This window comes from Porites lutea, chromosome 4 (assembly GCF_958299795.1).
Source record: "Porites lutea chromosome 4, jaPorLute2.1, whole genome shotgun sequence".
NCBI classification, from domain to species: Eukaryota; Metazoa; Cnidaria; class Anthozoa; order Scleractinia; family Poritidae; genus Porites; species Porites lutea.
The window spans coordinates 4,025,752-4,043,312 of NC_133204.1; the positions used below are offsets into that span (position 1 = coordinate 4,025,752).

The 17,561-nt window shown below is 40.6% G+C and overlaps 1 protein-coding gene across 2 annotated transcripts; it reads right to left on the minus strand.

Annotated features, from left to right (window-relative positions):
- Positions 1-2,898: 2,898 nt before the first annotated feature.
- LOC140935313 (uncharacterized) lies at positions 2,899-16,973 on the minus strand. 2 transcript variants are annotated; one of them, XM_073384865.1, is made up of 9 exons: positions 16,854-16,973; positions 14,376-14,436; positions 11,761-11,808; positions 11,067-11,135; positions 9,392-9,763; positions 7,055-7,087; positions 6,302-6,670; positions 4,282-4,668; positions 2,899-3,350 (listed from the first exon to the last, which is right to left on the minus strand). In XM_073384865.1, the coding sequence occupies exons 2-9, from the start codon at positions 14,422-14,424 to the stop codon at positions 2,941-2,943; spliced, it is 1,737 nt and encodes a 578-aa protein (XP_073240966.1). In that variant the 5' UTR covers positions 14,425-14,436; positions 16,854-16,973; the 3' UTR covers positions 2,899-2,940. The 2 variants fall into 2 exon arrangements, with proteins under 2 accessions (XP_073240966.1, XP_073240965.1); XM_073384864.1 differs by having other exon boundaries at positions 7,055-7,093.
- Between the last annotated feature and the right edge of the window lie 588 nt (positions 16,974-17,561).

Here is a 17,561-nt window from a genome sequence, read left to right on the forward strand (position 1 = left end):
TTGCGAGCATGACTACAACCTGGAGACTGGAAGCAGACAATTAAGGCACCAATGTCATTATTTAATCACTTTAGTTATAACAGGATGGTTACCAAAAGCAGAAAGGAGCCATTTCCTCCCTTCCTCTCCCTGCATTTATGACCTGTCGCTTGTAGAATGCAAGGTTCCCGCCATAATTGGTCCAGTTGTGTTTAGAAAGCCATTGTGATTCACTATCCGAAAACACCAGCACCAGATGAGTGGAAAGGAGCACTGAAAAATAGAAACTTGTTGTTTATAGTAAACAAAAACACAATTTAAAAAAGCAATCTCCTCATATTCTTTTCTGGTTATAAAATGAGAGGAAGCAATTGGAAGTCCTAAAAAAGCCAAGATATTTCAGTTTGATGGAAACGATAGGTAGTTTGCATACTGATGAAAATCGCTTCGAGCGCAATTCGAAGCCGTTCGACTTCATTTTAATTTGTTTTTCTGAAATTCTATACATTCTACTGGCTTAAATCCTTAAAATATTTTATAAAGTCAAAAAAATCAACATGTTGAGCGATTGCATTTTCTAATAAAAAGGAGAGTAGCGTGAAAGCTTCGAATTATCGATTTGCTTATTAAAGTCCTGTAAAGTTAAATTATCTTTGTATCGTGGAAACAATAAGCTAATACTTCACTCAGAGAGTCAAAGGACGCGACATACGTTGCCATCCTCTGTGAGCGAGCAAATAGTCATGGGACCCGCGACATTACGGCCGACGCAGATCAATAGGTGTAATTCTGTCATGATATTTTTGCCCAGTAGATATAAGCTCGCTCGAAATTCTGAATGTAAAGTAACCCTTAAAGGTATCAACAAACGAGTCATTCTCTCCCAAGTATAGATATACTTATAAGAAACGAATAATTCTAAGTATTTCCGCAATTCCCAATTCCATAAAGAAGTTTCCTGTAAGTGAAAAAAAAGAAAATTGAATGAGCGATGGAACAACTGCGAGAACGAAAAAAATAAAAAAGATAATATTAACAACACCACCAGTAATAACAGAGATTACTTATATACATGACATGTAATAGCATGTATTATTTTAACATATGATACCAAAACCTTGCCGAAACTCTTAGATTTCTGTAGTTTGATTTCACCGAGGGAACACAAATATCTAAGGTTTCACGTGGACTCAAACTCTGAAATCAGTTTTTGTGGCAGTGACAAAAACTTGAGTTCAAGATGTTTGGCAACAGAAACAGTTCATTTAAACACTTTACAGTTTGAAAGTAACATAAATGAAAAGTTCTCTATCATAAATTTTCAATTTTTACCGCTGTAAAAACTGAAATGCAACAATTGCAGGTACTCGAAAACTAGAAAATATACCTTCTGTCTAGTTTTCATGTACAAACATTTTCAGAACCAAGCAATGCATTTTCTCTAATCTGAGAGTAAGACTAGTAAACAAGCTGGAAGTGTTTTTTACAAATGCCATCGCCGGGTTGTAGAAAGCAACTTAAGATTATTGTTTCAAAACAACAGAGCGTTTCTACTCACGCGGTCAGCAGCTAAACAAATTTATAGGAACAAAAGAAAGTAGTTAACATAAGAAAAAAGTTTCAACTCCCATAGGACTGGTTTGGAAGACCAACATGGCCACCGTTATTGTTTTGGTACACCAATACGGCGGATGAGACGTCATGTAAAAACGCTCTTTTGGTTGTAGTTCCAGAACAACATTCAAGAGCCCACGTATCTTAAAGACATTTTATGCTACCACTCCCCGGAGTCTAATAACCCCACCCCCTCTGATTAAAATATAAAACTTAGAATTCAGTTCTCTGTAGCTCTCAGTACTTGAATACACTGGATAACAAGACTGAGATAAGACTTACCTGTAGTGGGTTTTATAGTCGTTCCACAGGTAGTTGGCACTAGAGGCTTTGCTGTAAAAATTAAGAGAATAGCCAAGTCAATTTGATAAAATGTTGGGGGCTTACAGAGATAGCTAGATGATACATCGGTGTGTTTAAGATAATACAAAAGAGTAAACTTCCAAGGGCTCAATGCGAATTTTTTGGCCATTTCAGATCACTAGACGTCCATAGTTACTGTTTTGGGTTCTAGACCAGCATCAGCTGCCGGCGTAATCAAGTTTTTCAAAATGACCGCCACGAAACATTCGGCCATACTGCAACTCTAACCATAGAAAGAAGTTTTAATTTTAAACGGATAACAATTGAAGGCCCTCTCCCTGTGAGGTAAGCAAGTAAAGAAAAGAATATTTTAGTTAGATAGGATAAATAGGAAAAGTCAGCCCTTGCATCAAAAATAATTATTAATATACATGTATTTAATATTGTTGGAAGGATTGCGAAAGCTGAATCTGAACAAAATTTCGTCATTAAAAGCCTGTTTTTCTTTCATTTCCTATGTTTACTTACTTGTTGACATGAGAGGTGGGGTAGACGACGAAACTAAAAATAAATAAATAAATAAATAAATAAATAAAAAGAAAAGCTGAAAGGTTGGAAGCCGAATGGAAATGTCCATTTCGGTTTGTTCCTACCGGCATACTTGAATACTTGGGACCGTCTCTGACCGCCGGTCTTTGTCCATTTTGACCGGTGGGAAACAGTCGGCCCGAAATTCCTCTTTCCATTCAGTCAAATTGTTGCTTTGAGTGCTACTCTTAAATCTAGATATTGCGCTATGATCTACAGCTCTACCCTAACAGCTGCGCTACTTCGTCCCTGAGGGGCTTGTGGTTTGCCATCCCTTTCCGGGATATCGCAAACGTGTTCAAATTGGTCAAGGCTATTAGCAAGCGGATTTGAGCCAATCAGAGACGGAGACTGAAATATTTTGCATGAATAATAACAGTACATATCCCACGATAGCGAATCTTGAAGGCGTTGTTTATGTTTGACTCAAAATTAGAACCTTAGCTTTTAAGTATCCTAGTTCCTACCTGAAGTAGTTGAAGTTGGTGTTAAAGCACCGTGGTTACCACAGTAACGCGTACGTATACGTGGTCTACAAGATGGTAGCGGCATAAGTTTATAAACATAATACGATCCGCAGTTCCGGACACTTATGTAAATAGAGGCACCACAACAGCCCAGGAAATTAGTAAAACACACTTTACGCTGGACCACGCCCTCTGCTACGCCGGGATGTCCTCCTGTGAGCCAGCCAGGGAACATCGTTCCACAGTGTGACATGTTGACACAGGAATCAGCCATTTGATATCCAGCTTCTCCACTGAATCTATACCAGCCTGACAGCATTGTATCGGTGCAATGCGATGTACTATTACTGTATGATACTGCTCTGTCGGATTCGTTTAGGACTCTGTAGCTGAGACATTCTAGAAAAAATTCAAACCTTGAATATGGAGTTTAGTTACCTAACTGGAAGGAATATACATCGGAGTCAACGAGCACAAAACATGAACGAAATTAAACGAAACAAGACAGTGGAGTTCTCTCGGCAAAGAAAGGAGGCTGTCATTAGTTAACAGGAAATGTAAGCAGGACTCCTTTCCTTGTATTTATGATAAAATTGTAAATATGCTGCACGCTTTGTGTTTTACGTTTCAATATGCACGTGCCGGTAACATTATATATTCGGTTTCGCTTGTACTTTCCTGGTTCGAATACTTTAAGCGTCTATTCGTTTGATACCTGTTTTGAGCGAAGTTTTGTCGTGCTATTACAATATTCTCACATTTCTTATGTTCTTAGAGGGGGGCAACCGCAATGTGAAAGGGACGGGTCGTTCGTCGAAAAATAAGAATTAAACCCTGAAGTAGGCCACTCTGAATCTTTAAGCATTAGTTAACCCTTGTAATCCAATAGTTTTTTTTTTTAATCTGGATGGCGCGATCCCAGAGCGGAAGTCAGGATCGATCAGTTACCTGGGTACGCTCAATTTGGTAAACCAATTTCAGGTCAACAGGACTTTGCTACTCGCAGAGGATTCTGGAGATTTACAGAACAGGAACTTAATGTGGGAAGCAACTGCTGTTGCCGTTTGGTTACATCTGACTAACATTTTAGATTACTCGGCCTTTTTCGGAATTTGTTTATTTTGCCTGGAAAAATAATTACTCTAGGACAACCTAATTCCCTGGGCCTTTCCCGTTAGAAAATGGGAAGGGCAGGAAAAAGCCCTATGGGAACGAGGTTGACTCTAGGATAACGTACTAAATCAATAAAACTGGATTGCCTGATTGTCTTAACACCAACATGTGTAAAAAGGCATGATATGATTGAACCAAAAATCATGCATGTATTTACCTCTCGCCAGTGGTAAACCGTTGCCGCAGTAACGTAGGTAACAATGAGGTGGAGGCAGAAGTTTGTAAACGAAGAAAGATCCACAGTTACGGACGCTAATATTACTACCATATCCACAGCAACCCCGAATAGCGCCAGGGAAACAGACTTTACGTCGGACAACTCCTTCAGCCACTGAGGGATGACCGCCACTAAGCCATCCGGGCGCATCTGTGCTGCAATGTTTTCGAGATAAATCGCTGACACAAAAATCAGCCATCTGACTTCCAGCCCCTCCACTAAATCTATACCAACCGGCCAACAGATTGGTATCGCAGGGCCATGATGAAATATTGGAATACGTTATTGACCTGTTCATTTCGTCAAGGAATCTGTAGTTGGAACATTCTAAAAAGGAAAAATGTTAGAAGGGGTATTTTGACATTCAGTTTTTACTTAACTCTGACAACGTTCTTTATCAGTTTTGGTGTATGGGCCTCATATATGGCGAACCTTGCTTGTCCTATCTCCGTATCTGACCATATTAGGTAATGGCGGAGAACTAACGATGTACATGGCTTGTTATTATCAGTATAAACGTTCAGGTCTTAAAGCAGATTTAACAAGACGCTGTGGGAGCGTAAATTTGGGCGTAGATGTACGAGGCGTGTGCGAAGTTTTTTTTAATATGTATTAGGGATGTATGAGTAGTTCAGTTGCGCTGTATATTTCAGGGGTTGGTTGAGATGCGTGAAGTTGAAGGCGTTGAGTTATATTGGACGTAAATTTGTAAGCGCGGCTTTAGTTTGTTAGTCAGTGAGACTTGTTTCTCGTAGAATTTAATATGAAGGGAGGTAAAAGTGATTTTAGGTGTTGCAGTGAGGTAATTGTGGAAGTGCTAATTTGGTTATGAAGGAATAGTGTAGTTGCAGTGTGTTGAAATGAAGTGGTGGTTGTGAAAAGTCTTATCAATAGTCGAAAACATACTTGTACTTATTTTAAACGTTGTTGGGCTTTCTGTTTACGACTGTTTTTCGCCTATTTTTGATAATATTTGTATGGAGAAAACGCGGGTAAGGAAGAAGAAGAAGAAAAAGAAGAAGAAGAGAAGAAGTAACTTTACTCCATTACCTACGTAGTGACCACGAAAGTATCGGTGTACAGCATTTTTGGGATCATTTGGGGTACTGTACAACACTATTTTTTTAACGTCTCCTCGAGGAAACGGGACGGCCATTTCTACACGTGTTCATCCGAGCCACGCATAGGTGGAGCCCTTTGCAATGTTTTCTACCTCAGTCATTTTAAGACCCTAAGTACTGGTACGGTCTCGGAGATCGAACTAGCACCGTCTCCCGTTCTTGCAGTCAAGCGATCTACCGACTGAGCTAGCCTGCCGCGGTTTAGGGAATTCACTGTAAAGATAAGTACCCTTCGTTATTTGATAAAGGGCCCAAAGTGTTGTGAAGTATTTTGAAATTTATTTTTGAGATCTGTCTCACCTTTTATGTTTTGTTTTTGTAACATTAAGTGGGTCAAGGTTAGTCTTGTTTCTGTCCAAATAGGTATTTTCCTGTTTTGATCTTTTGTTTTTGCTTGAACTTGAATTTTTGCTGAGCTCGCGAATTTACTTAATGCCATTTTAGGAATATTCTTCGCTTGCCATTGTGAGATGTTAGTTTCTCAAAGATGGACATGTTTGTGATGTTAGAGCTGACCTTGGTCCCACTGAAGTTCCTGTTTGGGCTTGTTAACCAGCGTTTTAGTTTTTCATTTGTTCATGTAGCTTTTCGCCGACCGCAACCATATAGCTTCAAACTTTACCCACACTGCACCTTATTTTTATTCCCAGGGTCAGCTAAGCCAAACATGTCCAGCTTAGGCTATCAAAACCGCTACTTAGAGGAGTGACTTGGAGCTAAGAGTTAGTTGTGTTTGTAAGAGCAGTAGAAGTCAAAGAACAACGAAGACCAAGAGACTCTCGGGACCTCAGCGCTTAGCGAGCTAGTTGCTGGAACACCCCCCACAAAAGCTAACATACCATTTGAGGTATTGTAAGCCACTTGAGTATATACCGCCGTGAATCCTCGCGCCCGCTGGCTGCTATCAGAAACAAAGAGCACTCTCAGACGGTCCTCTTGAGAATAATATGTTATGTTGCCAAAGAAGACACCACATTCCCGCTTCTTATTTGGAGTACCATCTGCAAAAGAGGCATTTTCTATTTCCAGATAATCACAGGAACAAGCTCTGCAGTATTGAATTTCTAAACTTTGAATGACCAACTTTACACGTTTTCCTTTTCTTGCTATTATTTGCCAGCTGCATATCTGGTTCTCTGAATAATTTAGCGGGAAGTTAGGACTGGTTATTACTCCTGATGTCTCGCTGAGGATCAAGTGTGGGCAAACTGCAAAACAAAAGAAAAGTTGTCTACTTCATAGTTTCAATCTAGTATGATGCCTTCCACATTTACCATTCTAAGATCAGACGTTCGGGTGAAATTGGAAACTGTCGACCGAAACTGACAGTTAGAAAAATCTCCTTGTGAAGAAATTTTAGCATAATGTGCGGTGCGAAGAGATCGTTTAACGCATTCCCAAACGAAAGCGAATTTCTCAAATAGTTGAGAGCTTGCAGCTGCCTCCCGAGCAGAAGCAGTAAAATTCTCATTACTCGTTGGCACTTTTTAAAAGCAAAGACTTTTCTTGTTCTCCGGCGTTCTCATTTAGGAATGAAGTGTAGAATTAGGCTAACACCCCTGGACTAATAAAATGAACCCAAAATCTCTTACCTGACGAATGAGTAGGCTGTGCTGTAGTTGGAACTGTAAATAAAAAGAAATTTTGATGTGGCGTTATTCATTTTTTTTACAATGTGCAGATTGCCATGCACTACTCGCTGACTACTGTTGAAATGTTGATGCCTGCCAAGGTGCAATTCATTTGAAATTCTGTAAGACATCAAAATGCCATTGGAGAGATGTTGACCCCCCCCCCCCCCCCCAGTTTTTGTACCAAAATGTATTGAGACTTGCTTGGCTGGTCCTAGGGTTAGCATCATGCACACACAAATCTGACAGCATAAAGGTAAAGGCAAAAGGTAGGGTCCTTCTTTTTCGCCGTAAATCGTAACAGTGTACATTGGAGTGACAAACCTGAACCCTACGGCATGCCCTCATCCCCCCCCGTCCTTCCTCTTCTTCAGTATTCATTTTTAACGGTAATTAAAATTACTTAAAGTGACACGGAAAGAAGAGAAGTCGAAACAAGGATTTAAGATCACACTCAGGAATGGAACTCGGAAATTCTAGCACAGAAAGCCGCTCACCAAGACTGCGCTAATCTTTACATGTGCCTTGCGTTTTCAGGGGTGCAAGGAAAATTCATAATTGTGAAGAGAAAAGTAATTATAATGGTGAGTTGGCAAAGCTGAAATTGAAACGTTAGAAACTTTGAGTATGATTGTTTTCGAGCTCTCCTCTTATACAGAACTAACGATTATTATTAAAAACTAAATCATTGGATAATGCAGTTCGGTTGTTTTTACAAATAAAGTCGGGAAGAATACTCGATATTTTGTGGGCGTTTTTAATAAAAACAATTATTCCACTCGCGCTTGTTGGATATGAGATGATTATAGCCAACTCATATCCAACGCTACCCTGGGTGCCAGAGACTTTTCTAGCGCGGTTTCCGGTTTCTGTCAAGTCTTTATCGTGACTTGCGCGAGTAGGTGACCCACATTTGTTTTGTTTTTTCTCGCGGCTTCGGCCTACGGCCGAAGATGTGTCGGCCTTCGGCCAACACCGAAAATTCCCGCCGTACGCGAGAAAAACCTCTGGTACCCAGGGTAATCCAACGCACTCGTGGAATAATTGTTAATTATCAAATGATAAATGACATGAAATTTTTCTTTATCCGAAAGCAACTTTCATTTTATTATACACCTAATATATGTATATTGCATACGCAAAGGAGTTCTAGCCAAATCAGAGGAGCGAACAATATTTTTCACAAGTGAAAAAAATAATATGTCAGTTAGAATCGCGTACGACTGATTTCACATGTGCCAAAAATGATACGTCCAATCAAAAGCCACCATAGCGCGTGAGTTTTGCGCCAAGTTTCCCGCTTTTTATGGGTACAGTGTAATCGCTTCTCGAGTTACTTTGCCGTCCAGAAACTAGCCTGCGAGCAAGCTCTCCGGGGCGCTTTTGCAGCATGGGGGAAAAGGAAAGAGAGCTTGCAACTACGTCTCTAAGATTTAAATATCTGCATCGAAAAAGTCGATGCGAAATGCTGATTGGCGGAGATGACATTAGTAATAAGGTCATTACCCTTGGTAAGTGTTTTTCCATGTTTGTTTACATTCGCGCTCGTTGCCCCTTCGCGCTGATTGACGGAAATCTCACAGTTCAGTCGACGGGGAGCCACAGGGGATATTGGAGGTGGAGTTTACATCCCAGAGACGTAGTTGCAAGCTCAAGTGATATTCAGTGATAAAACAATATTATTACTACTACTACTACTACTACTACTACTACTACTACTACTACTACTACTACTACTACTACTACTACTGCTACTGCTACTGCTACTGCTGCTGCTGCTACTGCTACTGCTACTGCTACTGCTACTGCTACTGCTACTGCTACTGCTACTGCTACTGCTACTGCTACTGCTATTGCTACTGCTACTGCTACTGCTACTACTACTACTACTACTACTACTACTACTACTACTACTACTACTACTACTACTAATTACAATAATAATAATATAATAACAATTGTGGGTCACCTACTCGAAAAACTAAGGAACCAGAAAAGAAGAGACGGGAAAAGGAAAGGAGGAGAGCGATAAGAGAAAAAAAAGCAAAGGCCTTTCCTCTTTAATAATGAATAAATATAGTCAATACCAACCAAACCAGTAAGTAGCGCGGCTTTTGCGCTCGAAAATAAGGAGCTTAAGGTGTCATCACGGAAAAGGCAAAGAGAACGTCGAAAAAGTAATAGTTTGAATAGGGCAAAGCAACAACTCTGCACGTGCAGCACACTTTTTTGTACTTTTCTTTGCCATCACTGCACGATATGCGACGTGAAGTAGCCTATATAGCTCACGTTTTGTACCTGATGTAGGTTGGATCCCACTACCACAGTAGCGAAAGTTGCAATGAGGTGGCCTCTGGAGCCAATAAACATAAAAGCCTCCGCAGTTACGGACACTGATGACAATCGACCACTTGCAGCAAATTGCTTTTGATCGAAAACAAACTGAGCGCGAAACCACTCTTTCAGCTACTGACGGATGACCTCCATTCATCCATCCGGGAGCGGCTGTACCGCAGTGTTTATGATTAACACACGAATCAGCCATCTGATTGCCAGCTCTTCCACTGAATCTGTACCATCCTGACAGGGATGTGTCACACAACACAGTTGAAGTGTTGAAGTACGTTCTTGCTCTGTTAGATTCGAATAGAAATTTGTAGTTGGAACATTCTACGAGAAAATGTTTTAAAAAATGTCATCACGACAGCTTAGGAAATTCCTAACCCCATTTACGCGCCCAAAAAATAGGCATGCGCTTCAAAATTTTGGCACCGCGATGGCAATTTTTGGGCATCGCACTGCCCTCGAAATAGCCTTCCCACGCGGACTTCCTTAGGGGTTTGTCACGAGTTCCTGCCCCACTAAAGTCTCCTGATTTGAGCGGAAAAACGTTGACATATCACAACAGACTTCCAGATCTGGGAAGTGTACTTTGGACCGAGAGAAATTTCGCGTTTGACTTGGCTCCAGAAAAGATCAGAAAGGTCTCATGAAAGGTGAAGACCTTACAGTTTTAGAACAGACTAATCAGTTAACTCACAAGCGTTCGTACTAGAGGCTACCCTCACCTTCTCATTGAAAAAAATTACCTCGGAGGTTAAATTTACCCAACGGAAGTCGGGTTTACTACAAAACAATAAAGTGTGAAAAAAATACTGCCTTTTGTTCAGTTACAAGGTAACCCGGCCGTTGCATCACCTAAGGAGCGACTTTATGAGCAAATGACATCTAATTCAGCCTTTACAGAGAGAAACATACAAAAATCAAGGCTTATCTCCTAGATTCTCGTTTGGAGCAAAAATCTTTGGTCACGTATCACACTCTACCGAGCTTGTACGTATGTGTTTGGCTTGTCAACACTTTGACTTCAGCAGCGCCAATTGGTTCTCCGATAATCTGCATGTGATCTCCAGCTGATATTTGCGAACAATGGGAAAGGGATTCACTTTCGGTTAAGTAGACGTTAGTGGGGCAGGAACGCGTGACGAACCCCTTAGAAAGTCGGCGTGGCAGGCTGCTCTCGCAATCACCTACGTGTAAATGTATCGATACAGTACAAAATTTGGCATTGGGACCGTAATTTTTAGGGGTGCCGTAAAATCATCCTCATCCCCAGGGGCCTCCGGGTTTATAAATGGTGTCACCCTACTGGAGATCGAAAAGACCCTAGAAACGAAGTTTCGAAATGTTTCGTTGCGAACCGCTGCGGTGGCTGTTGATTGGACGTATAATTTTTCGACCATGTGAAAAACATCGTACATCTGTACACGATTCTGATTGGACATATCATTATTTTGGGTCGTGTGACTGGATAGAGCCTTTCCTAAAAATCGCCAGTATGGTGCCAAACATTTGGGGTGCCGGGCCGATCATTTTGCACCTGTAAATGGGGTTTATTGTATATTACTGGATACTTAAATTCAGTTGTTGCTTCCTGGCTCAAGCTGAGAATTTTTTCCGGCTTTTTACTTACCTGATGAATTATGAGGAGTCGGTGTGACTGCGACTGCGACGGTCAGTAAAACATGTACGGTCAGGGACGCTGAAAAAAATGGCGAAAACAATTTGAATGTACATGGAGGAGCAACCTTATGTCTTGCAGAAAGTGGCGGATCTAATTGCCTCTTTCTGAGCACTTTTTTTGTTTACAGACAATAAGTCGTATTGGACTATGTTCTTAATTGATTATTCCTCGGACGGGTATTTCACTCAAAACGCAACCTCCGGCTTCGAATAAAATGTACGAGCAAACCAAATTTATCAGAGCTATATGATTTGTAAAGTAAGCTACCCATCCGTCCTAAGGAAATCATTACCCTTGATCTGCCACTGGCCGTCGTTATTGAGCTAAACCGTGTCTGTCTCGGAGCTTGGAACATGCCGGGCTATGTCTGTGTATGCCAAGGAGCCTCGGCGGTGTCACGTTTATGATTGAAACCCTTAATTGAGACGATTTCTGAATCTACAGTGCCCGTGGTCACGTTTTTATAGTGGCTACTTTGAAGGTAGTTTTTGAATGAGAGGAACTGGTCGAGTGACAAGGACTTTTGCACAGTAAAATTCTCAAAAATACAACTGGATAATTATATAATAAAGGAAAAATATGATTTCTGCTGACTGGAATCTCTGTCGGGGTCTCAGGTGGGCATAGCATAAACTTCACTTACAAGATGACGGCAGAATCAACTGAGTTGACGCCAATTCAACCATAAGAACTGAAAAAAGAAGAACAGGAAAACGCGTTAGCTTCAACCCCTTCAATCTCTAGTGCAGGCTAAAATAAAGACAGGTAAAACTGATTTCAACATTTCATTTTTAGTTCTGCATGTCAGCCGTAAAAACTAGCTCTAAAGAGTCTGAAGAGGTTTCACTGTTATAGTTACAGTGAGATTTCATCCTTAAAACATTAAAATTAAATATCGACTTTGGGTACATTGGTAGTTATTTGCCACAGTTAAGCAAGGTCTTGTATAGTAGTTGTTCTTCTCTTGACCACAAAGGCTCAGCAGGTGCAGGGAACCGGAAGAATGAAGGGCACCCAACGAGAATATAGTTCAAAAACACTTAAAGGAACAGTATCCCGTTACTGCGCATGCACCAAACTTTGATTTTTGGACAGGATGTCGCGAAATCAAAAGATGCGAGGAGAGTAAGAGAATCTTAAAAAATCCGTTTGCATCGCGCTTGGCCGGGTTCAATACGACACTAAAACTTCTCAGGATTATAGATCAATGGTATATTGTTCCTGTTAAGTTTCGATTTGGGCAAAATCTGGATTTTTTGGCGTTACCTTTATTGCCGTTCGCCGGAGGACCAAAAGATTGGAAGCACTTTGATGCCGATTGAAGGCTTATTTCTTCTGCTAGCTTCCATACAAGCTCAGATAATTGTGAAGGGGATACGCAGAAATGAAACAGCAACAATAAAGACAGTAAGAAAGAATCTGTTGACACATTGATGTGACTGAGGAGATCTTGTGGAGGGGAGCTTCGTGAAGCAGAATGTTTTGCAACGACGCGTTAGTAAACTTTTAAATGAATCTCCCTACGGCCGACAAAATCGAACAAACAGGCGCTACATGTTTTGAAAAACTAGTGACATGAAATCATAATATCATTTTTGACTAACCTTTGTGATGATTCATAGCGTTGAGATTGCATTTTTATTTATGTCTTTCAAACGTTTGAGGCTAGAACGCGAGAAAATCAGGCAGATATTACTGGACTTGGAACGATTGACCTCTTACACGAGTTTCAAATTAAAAAATATGTTTTTAAAGCGAGCGGAACGAGATTTTCGGGTCGCGAGGCGGCCCAGTTAGCGATAAAATAGCGATGAGTGTTCGAACCGTGAGCCAAATTTTTATATAAGACGAAAGACTTCTTCGAAAGTCTAAAATATTACTTGAGAATATAACAACAAATCTCTGTCGGCGGTGCGGTCCGGAAGGAAACCTTGTCGAGTCAATTTGACACTTCTATTGTCTTTTGAAGAAAAAACAGATGACGCTCGCGCGTGCGCATAATCGGGACACTGTCCCTTTAAACATAGCATTGTTAAACGTATTTTAGTATTTAAATAGTAGATATAGTCATATTTTTATCCCCTAAAAATTTTACATCTATTCGGATTTCCTAGCTGAAAGTCTAGTGATCCGAAAATTATAGAGATCAAAACTTACCTTTTCGAAAATTTCAGCCAGAAAAAAGGCTCCCGAAAACTCTAGGTGACCTTTTTAGGGTAAAAATCCGTTAAAAATGGGATATTATACCATTTTTCAGATGTTCGAAAAACTTAGGGGAGGCAAGCAAGCAAAAAATTTTACAACAAATGTTCCGAAAATTCTAGATCTCAAATCGTCTTCCGAACAGATATTTTCCAAAAACTGACTTTGGGTGCCCCTCAAGAATATGAGGAGGCCGAAATTAACAAAGGCACATAAAGGCAACAAAAAGCTAAACAAATTGGCCATTGAATGAGGTGTTCCTTTTAAGGCCTCACTAGGAAGATTAACCTCATGCAGACGAGTTCTTGGGGCTTTGTTTCGCGTTCCTTTTCCTCTCGGTTCGTGGGGCAGGAACGCGTACCCGGAAGCCCTATAAAGAACATTAGCCTGTTCCATGCGTTCAGATCGTGGGGACAGCGCGCAGAGATGTGAGCAGAAAAAAACAGCGAGGGGTGGCGGTAGGGGCGAGAGCGAGGGAACGCCTGCAGTATTGTTTTAACAAAAGCTCCCTCCGGTATACCAGATTCTGGTATACCCTATAATTGGTCGCAAGAAAGCGTGGTGAGGTGATTCGAAATAAGCAACACGGTTAATGAATTCTTAGCTCAACATATCAGAAAAATCTTTTAAATCTTTTCACATCAGTTGTAGGGTCCACGGGAAAAACACATTGCTTAATCCCTCATAAACTCGCGTGAATAATTTGAATAGCCAAACTATACACGCAACAGCTGGCAAACCCGTGCTACCGAAAGGGAAGATAAAATAACTATGATAATTATTGGTTATCAATAGCAATAAAGGAACATTTTAGGCGCTCTCGGTGAGTGATTATCGATTTTTATTAATTGGCTAAGCCAATCAATATTAATCAATAGATTTTTATTGATTTTTATTGAGTATTTTGATTGAAATCAATGAATGATTTTCATTGATTGTTGTCGTCTGGTTTAATAAAACGGGTAAAAGGAGTGCCCCTCTACTCAATGGGACACAGGTTTTTCAACATTTTTCACCCATTATTTAATAAAATATTTTAATACAAAAATTACTTACGGGAAATCAAGACAACCCGGATCAACTTGAAGGTTACTTTTCTCGCCATTAACTAAACGTCCTGGGAACAAGACAAGACAAGATTACTATCCAAATTGTGAAGTAGAGGATAAAAGTGCCTGCCGGTACAACAATTTAATCCACCTAAGAGGTGTCTCTTTTCGCAGAAGCTGAATATTGCTCCAAAATTGTCTCCATATTGCGACTAATTAAGCATGACCATATAGATGATAATTGAAGAAGTTGGCTCCTACTTAGAAGTTGAGAAGGCTGTGCAACGTTAGCCTGCGTAGCAAGCGTTTCCAATCGAGTTATTATTGCGGTAGAGCTGAAAGAAATGGAAGACGCGCGGAAACACTTGCTACGCAGGCCTTCCTTTGGGGTTAGAGGAGAGAAGATGGAGAGGGGGGTGGGGGGAGGGAAAGAAGTTTTCTCTCCCTTCGCTCTATCCTCTTTTGGTTCCCAGCTTCCCTCTTTTCCCCAGAAGCGCCTGATACTCAGCCTAACGTTACATCAGCAAAGTCAGTGTGTGAATTGTGTGACAATTTATAGACCTTTATACCGTGGTAGTTTCTTGCGTATATGTACGTCTAGCTTGAGATCGGCCTTCTTCAGTAAAACAATGATTGTTTCCTGAACATTTGAAAGACTTGACCTGAAAAAAGCTTCGAAATGAGTTCTTCAGGCCGAAAAGAAGAGAAAAGAAAAGACGGAACGGAAAGGAGGAGATATGAGGGAGATATGAGCAAATTAATAAATATATACAGCTATTTCGAGAAAGGTTATCGGAAAAAGTGCAAGCGACAATCCCGAAAGGCATTGTGGGTGGTTTTGAGTTCTCTGTTCTTCAAAGAAATTTGAAAGAATTGGCACGAAAGGCCATGGAAATGTGTTTTCGAGTGCTGGAGAAAAGCAACAAAAGCAGGTTCGACAGCTACAGTCGTTAGGTACAGTGTTATGATCATATCCCATATTACCTTTCGGGATTGTCGCGTGCAGGTTTTTTCCCACAACCTTTCTCGAAATAGCTGTATATGTGGTCAGTACTAACCAAATCAGTAAAAACTTTGACTTTCGTGCACGAACATACCTGTTAGAACGAGACTCGTTTTAGAAACACGAGCACTTTTAGAATTTTTTTTGTTTGTTGATCACCGTAAGGAATGTGACCTGTGGGAGGCGGGAGGGGGGGGGGGGAAGGCCATATATGGACTATATAGGTATGTTCCGCCCAGGGTATGGTTTTCAAGCAGTTTACTCTGGCAGTATATATAAAACAGAGAGTTTGGGTCGCCTAGAATAGGGTATCATTTTCCAGGAGATTGATCAGTTGTTTGAAGCTTTTAGTCTAGGACTAGGGAAACAGGGAATTGCCACTGAAAATACAAAAAAGAACAATAGACCTTTTCACGGTTCATGGACAACTTTGGGAATATCCGTCCACACCACTGAAAAGAACGCTTTAAAATTAGTAAAATTGCCAAGTTTGAAAGTGATTTGTTGAAAGCTTATAAAGATACATCTCCTCAAAGTCTCGAAATTTTACAGATGCTTGTATGACACGTAAAGAGGGGGGGGGGAAGTGACTTGCTCTCCACCATACAGGCGTCTATAAATTTTCACAACTTCGCGGATCTAAATATCCGCTCGCTCAAAATTTGGCAAGGCGCAGTTTTCAGTGGTGTAGACGGATTTTCCCTACCTGGTCCACATAAAATGTTGAAAAAACCGTGAAAAAGGTCTATTCGGCAAGTTTAAATTTACGTAACTCAGCCTAAAAGCTACTCTAGGATAGGGGGAATTGGGGAGTTTAGTCTAGTATAGGGTTACAACATTCAGCTGAACTAGCTCTGGTATAAGCTAAGGGTTGCAGGGTCTCAGCGGCACATCCCCACCCCAAAATTCCTAAATTGCCCCCACCCCCCCCCCCCCCCGCCGGATGTGACCTTATTAGTGACCTACAAACAAATCTGCCCTATAAAATTTTGATTCAGTCACGAAACTGTTTTCGGCCCGCATTGTTCCGCGTTAATCCCTAGGTACACACTGAACAATACGTTACTCGGTTACTGAAAGGTTAGCCAAGACCGCACGTAAACTCGAAACTAATAGACCTACGATGTACAGTACTTGAAGCTACTTTCGAAAACTCTTAATATGCTGGCCAAACACATGAAAAATTGCATGACTCACAATCTAGAACGACAACAGAATTTCACTCCTCTCTGTGTTAGTTCGTTTTAACTCAAGTTTGATATTTATTGCGGGCCATCTGCCTTTGTAGTTCTGTTTCCTTATCGGTGAACGCGGAAGGTTAACAAAAAAATCAAAACGGCTGCTCATAGCCCCGGTTGCTTCCGTACGTCTCGAATGTGATTCTTCGGGCGATAACTTACACGAGCAACTAAGGCATCTTTCTTTTCACATAGCAACTTACTTTATGTTTGTATTGGCCCAGCTAAAATTGTCTTTACTTACCGGTTAGCATTTAAAAATATCACTGCCATGCACTGCGTTTCCCTCACTCCGACTTTAGTTGCTTGTGTGATAAGTGACGTATAAGTGTACAAGTCTCAACACACACACTTTACATCACGTGATGTCAGTGCACAAGAGTTCCTAAAATAAATACTTCTACGGTTACTTAGACTTCTTACGCATACAAAATAAGTCACATCTTACGTTAAGTTGCGGCCTATAGGTAAACAATCATTTTGAATAATATATAGATTTACCCAGGGCTAAAAGCGAGGCTCCCATTAATAAATTTATAATTTAAATTAAACAATAAACTTGTATTCGAATTCCACAATTCAGTTAACTTTAGAGCACATTTATGTGACTTTTGAGGGAAAGGCTACCTGATTTTAGAGAAAAATAATTTGCAAACAGCCCAAGTAAGAGTGAACCAAATCTTACATCGAGTTGATAGCCTCATATGTACACCCAAAAACTGGTAATCATCTTCGATCACATTTAAGAGCCATAATGGCTCTTGATCACCGTAGATTAATTAGTGGGAAAAAAAATCAGGCCAACTTTTTTGCGTTCGACAAGTTTACTTTGCAAAATCTTGTCAACAAATCTGGGTGTGTGTAAACCAACCTTTTATACCATTTATACATCACATCTGAGGTGAAACAGTAGTATGAGGCACTGTTTTTATCATACCGGCAGACCTCGGAC

What these genes read in the sequence shown, in the direction of transcription:
- LOC140935313 (XM_073384864.1), bottom strand. Translation starts at nt 14,424, where the DNA reads ATGGCGAGAAAAGTAACCTTCAAGTTGATCCGGGTTGTCTTGATTTCC. An exon ending in CCGGGTTGTCTTGATTTCCC is followed by an intron (nt 11,809 to 14,375) that starts GTAAGTAATTTT and finishes TTCTTTTTTCAG; the next exon opens with TTCTTATGGTTGAATTGGCG. An exon ending in ACAGCCTACTCATTCGTCAG is followed by an intron (nt 6,671 to 7,054) that starts GTAAGAGATTTT and finishes TTTGTTTTGCAG; the next exon opens with TTTGCCCACACTTGATCCTC.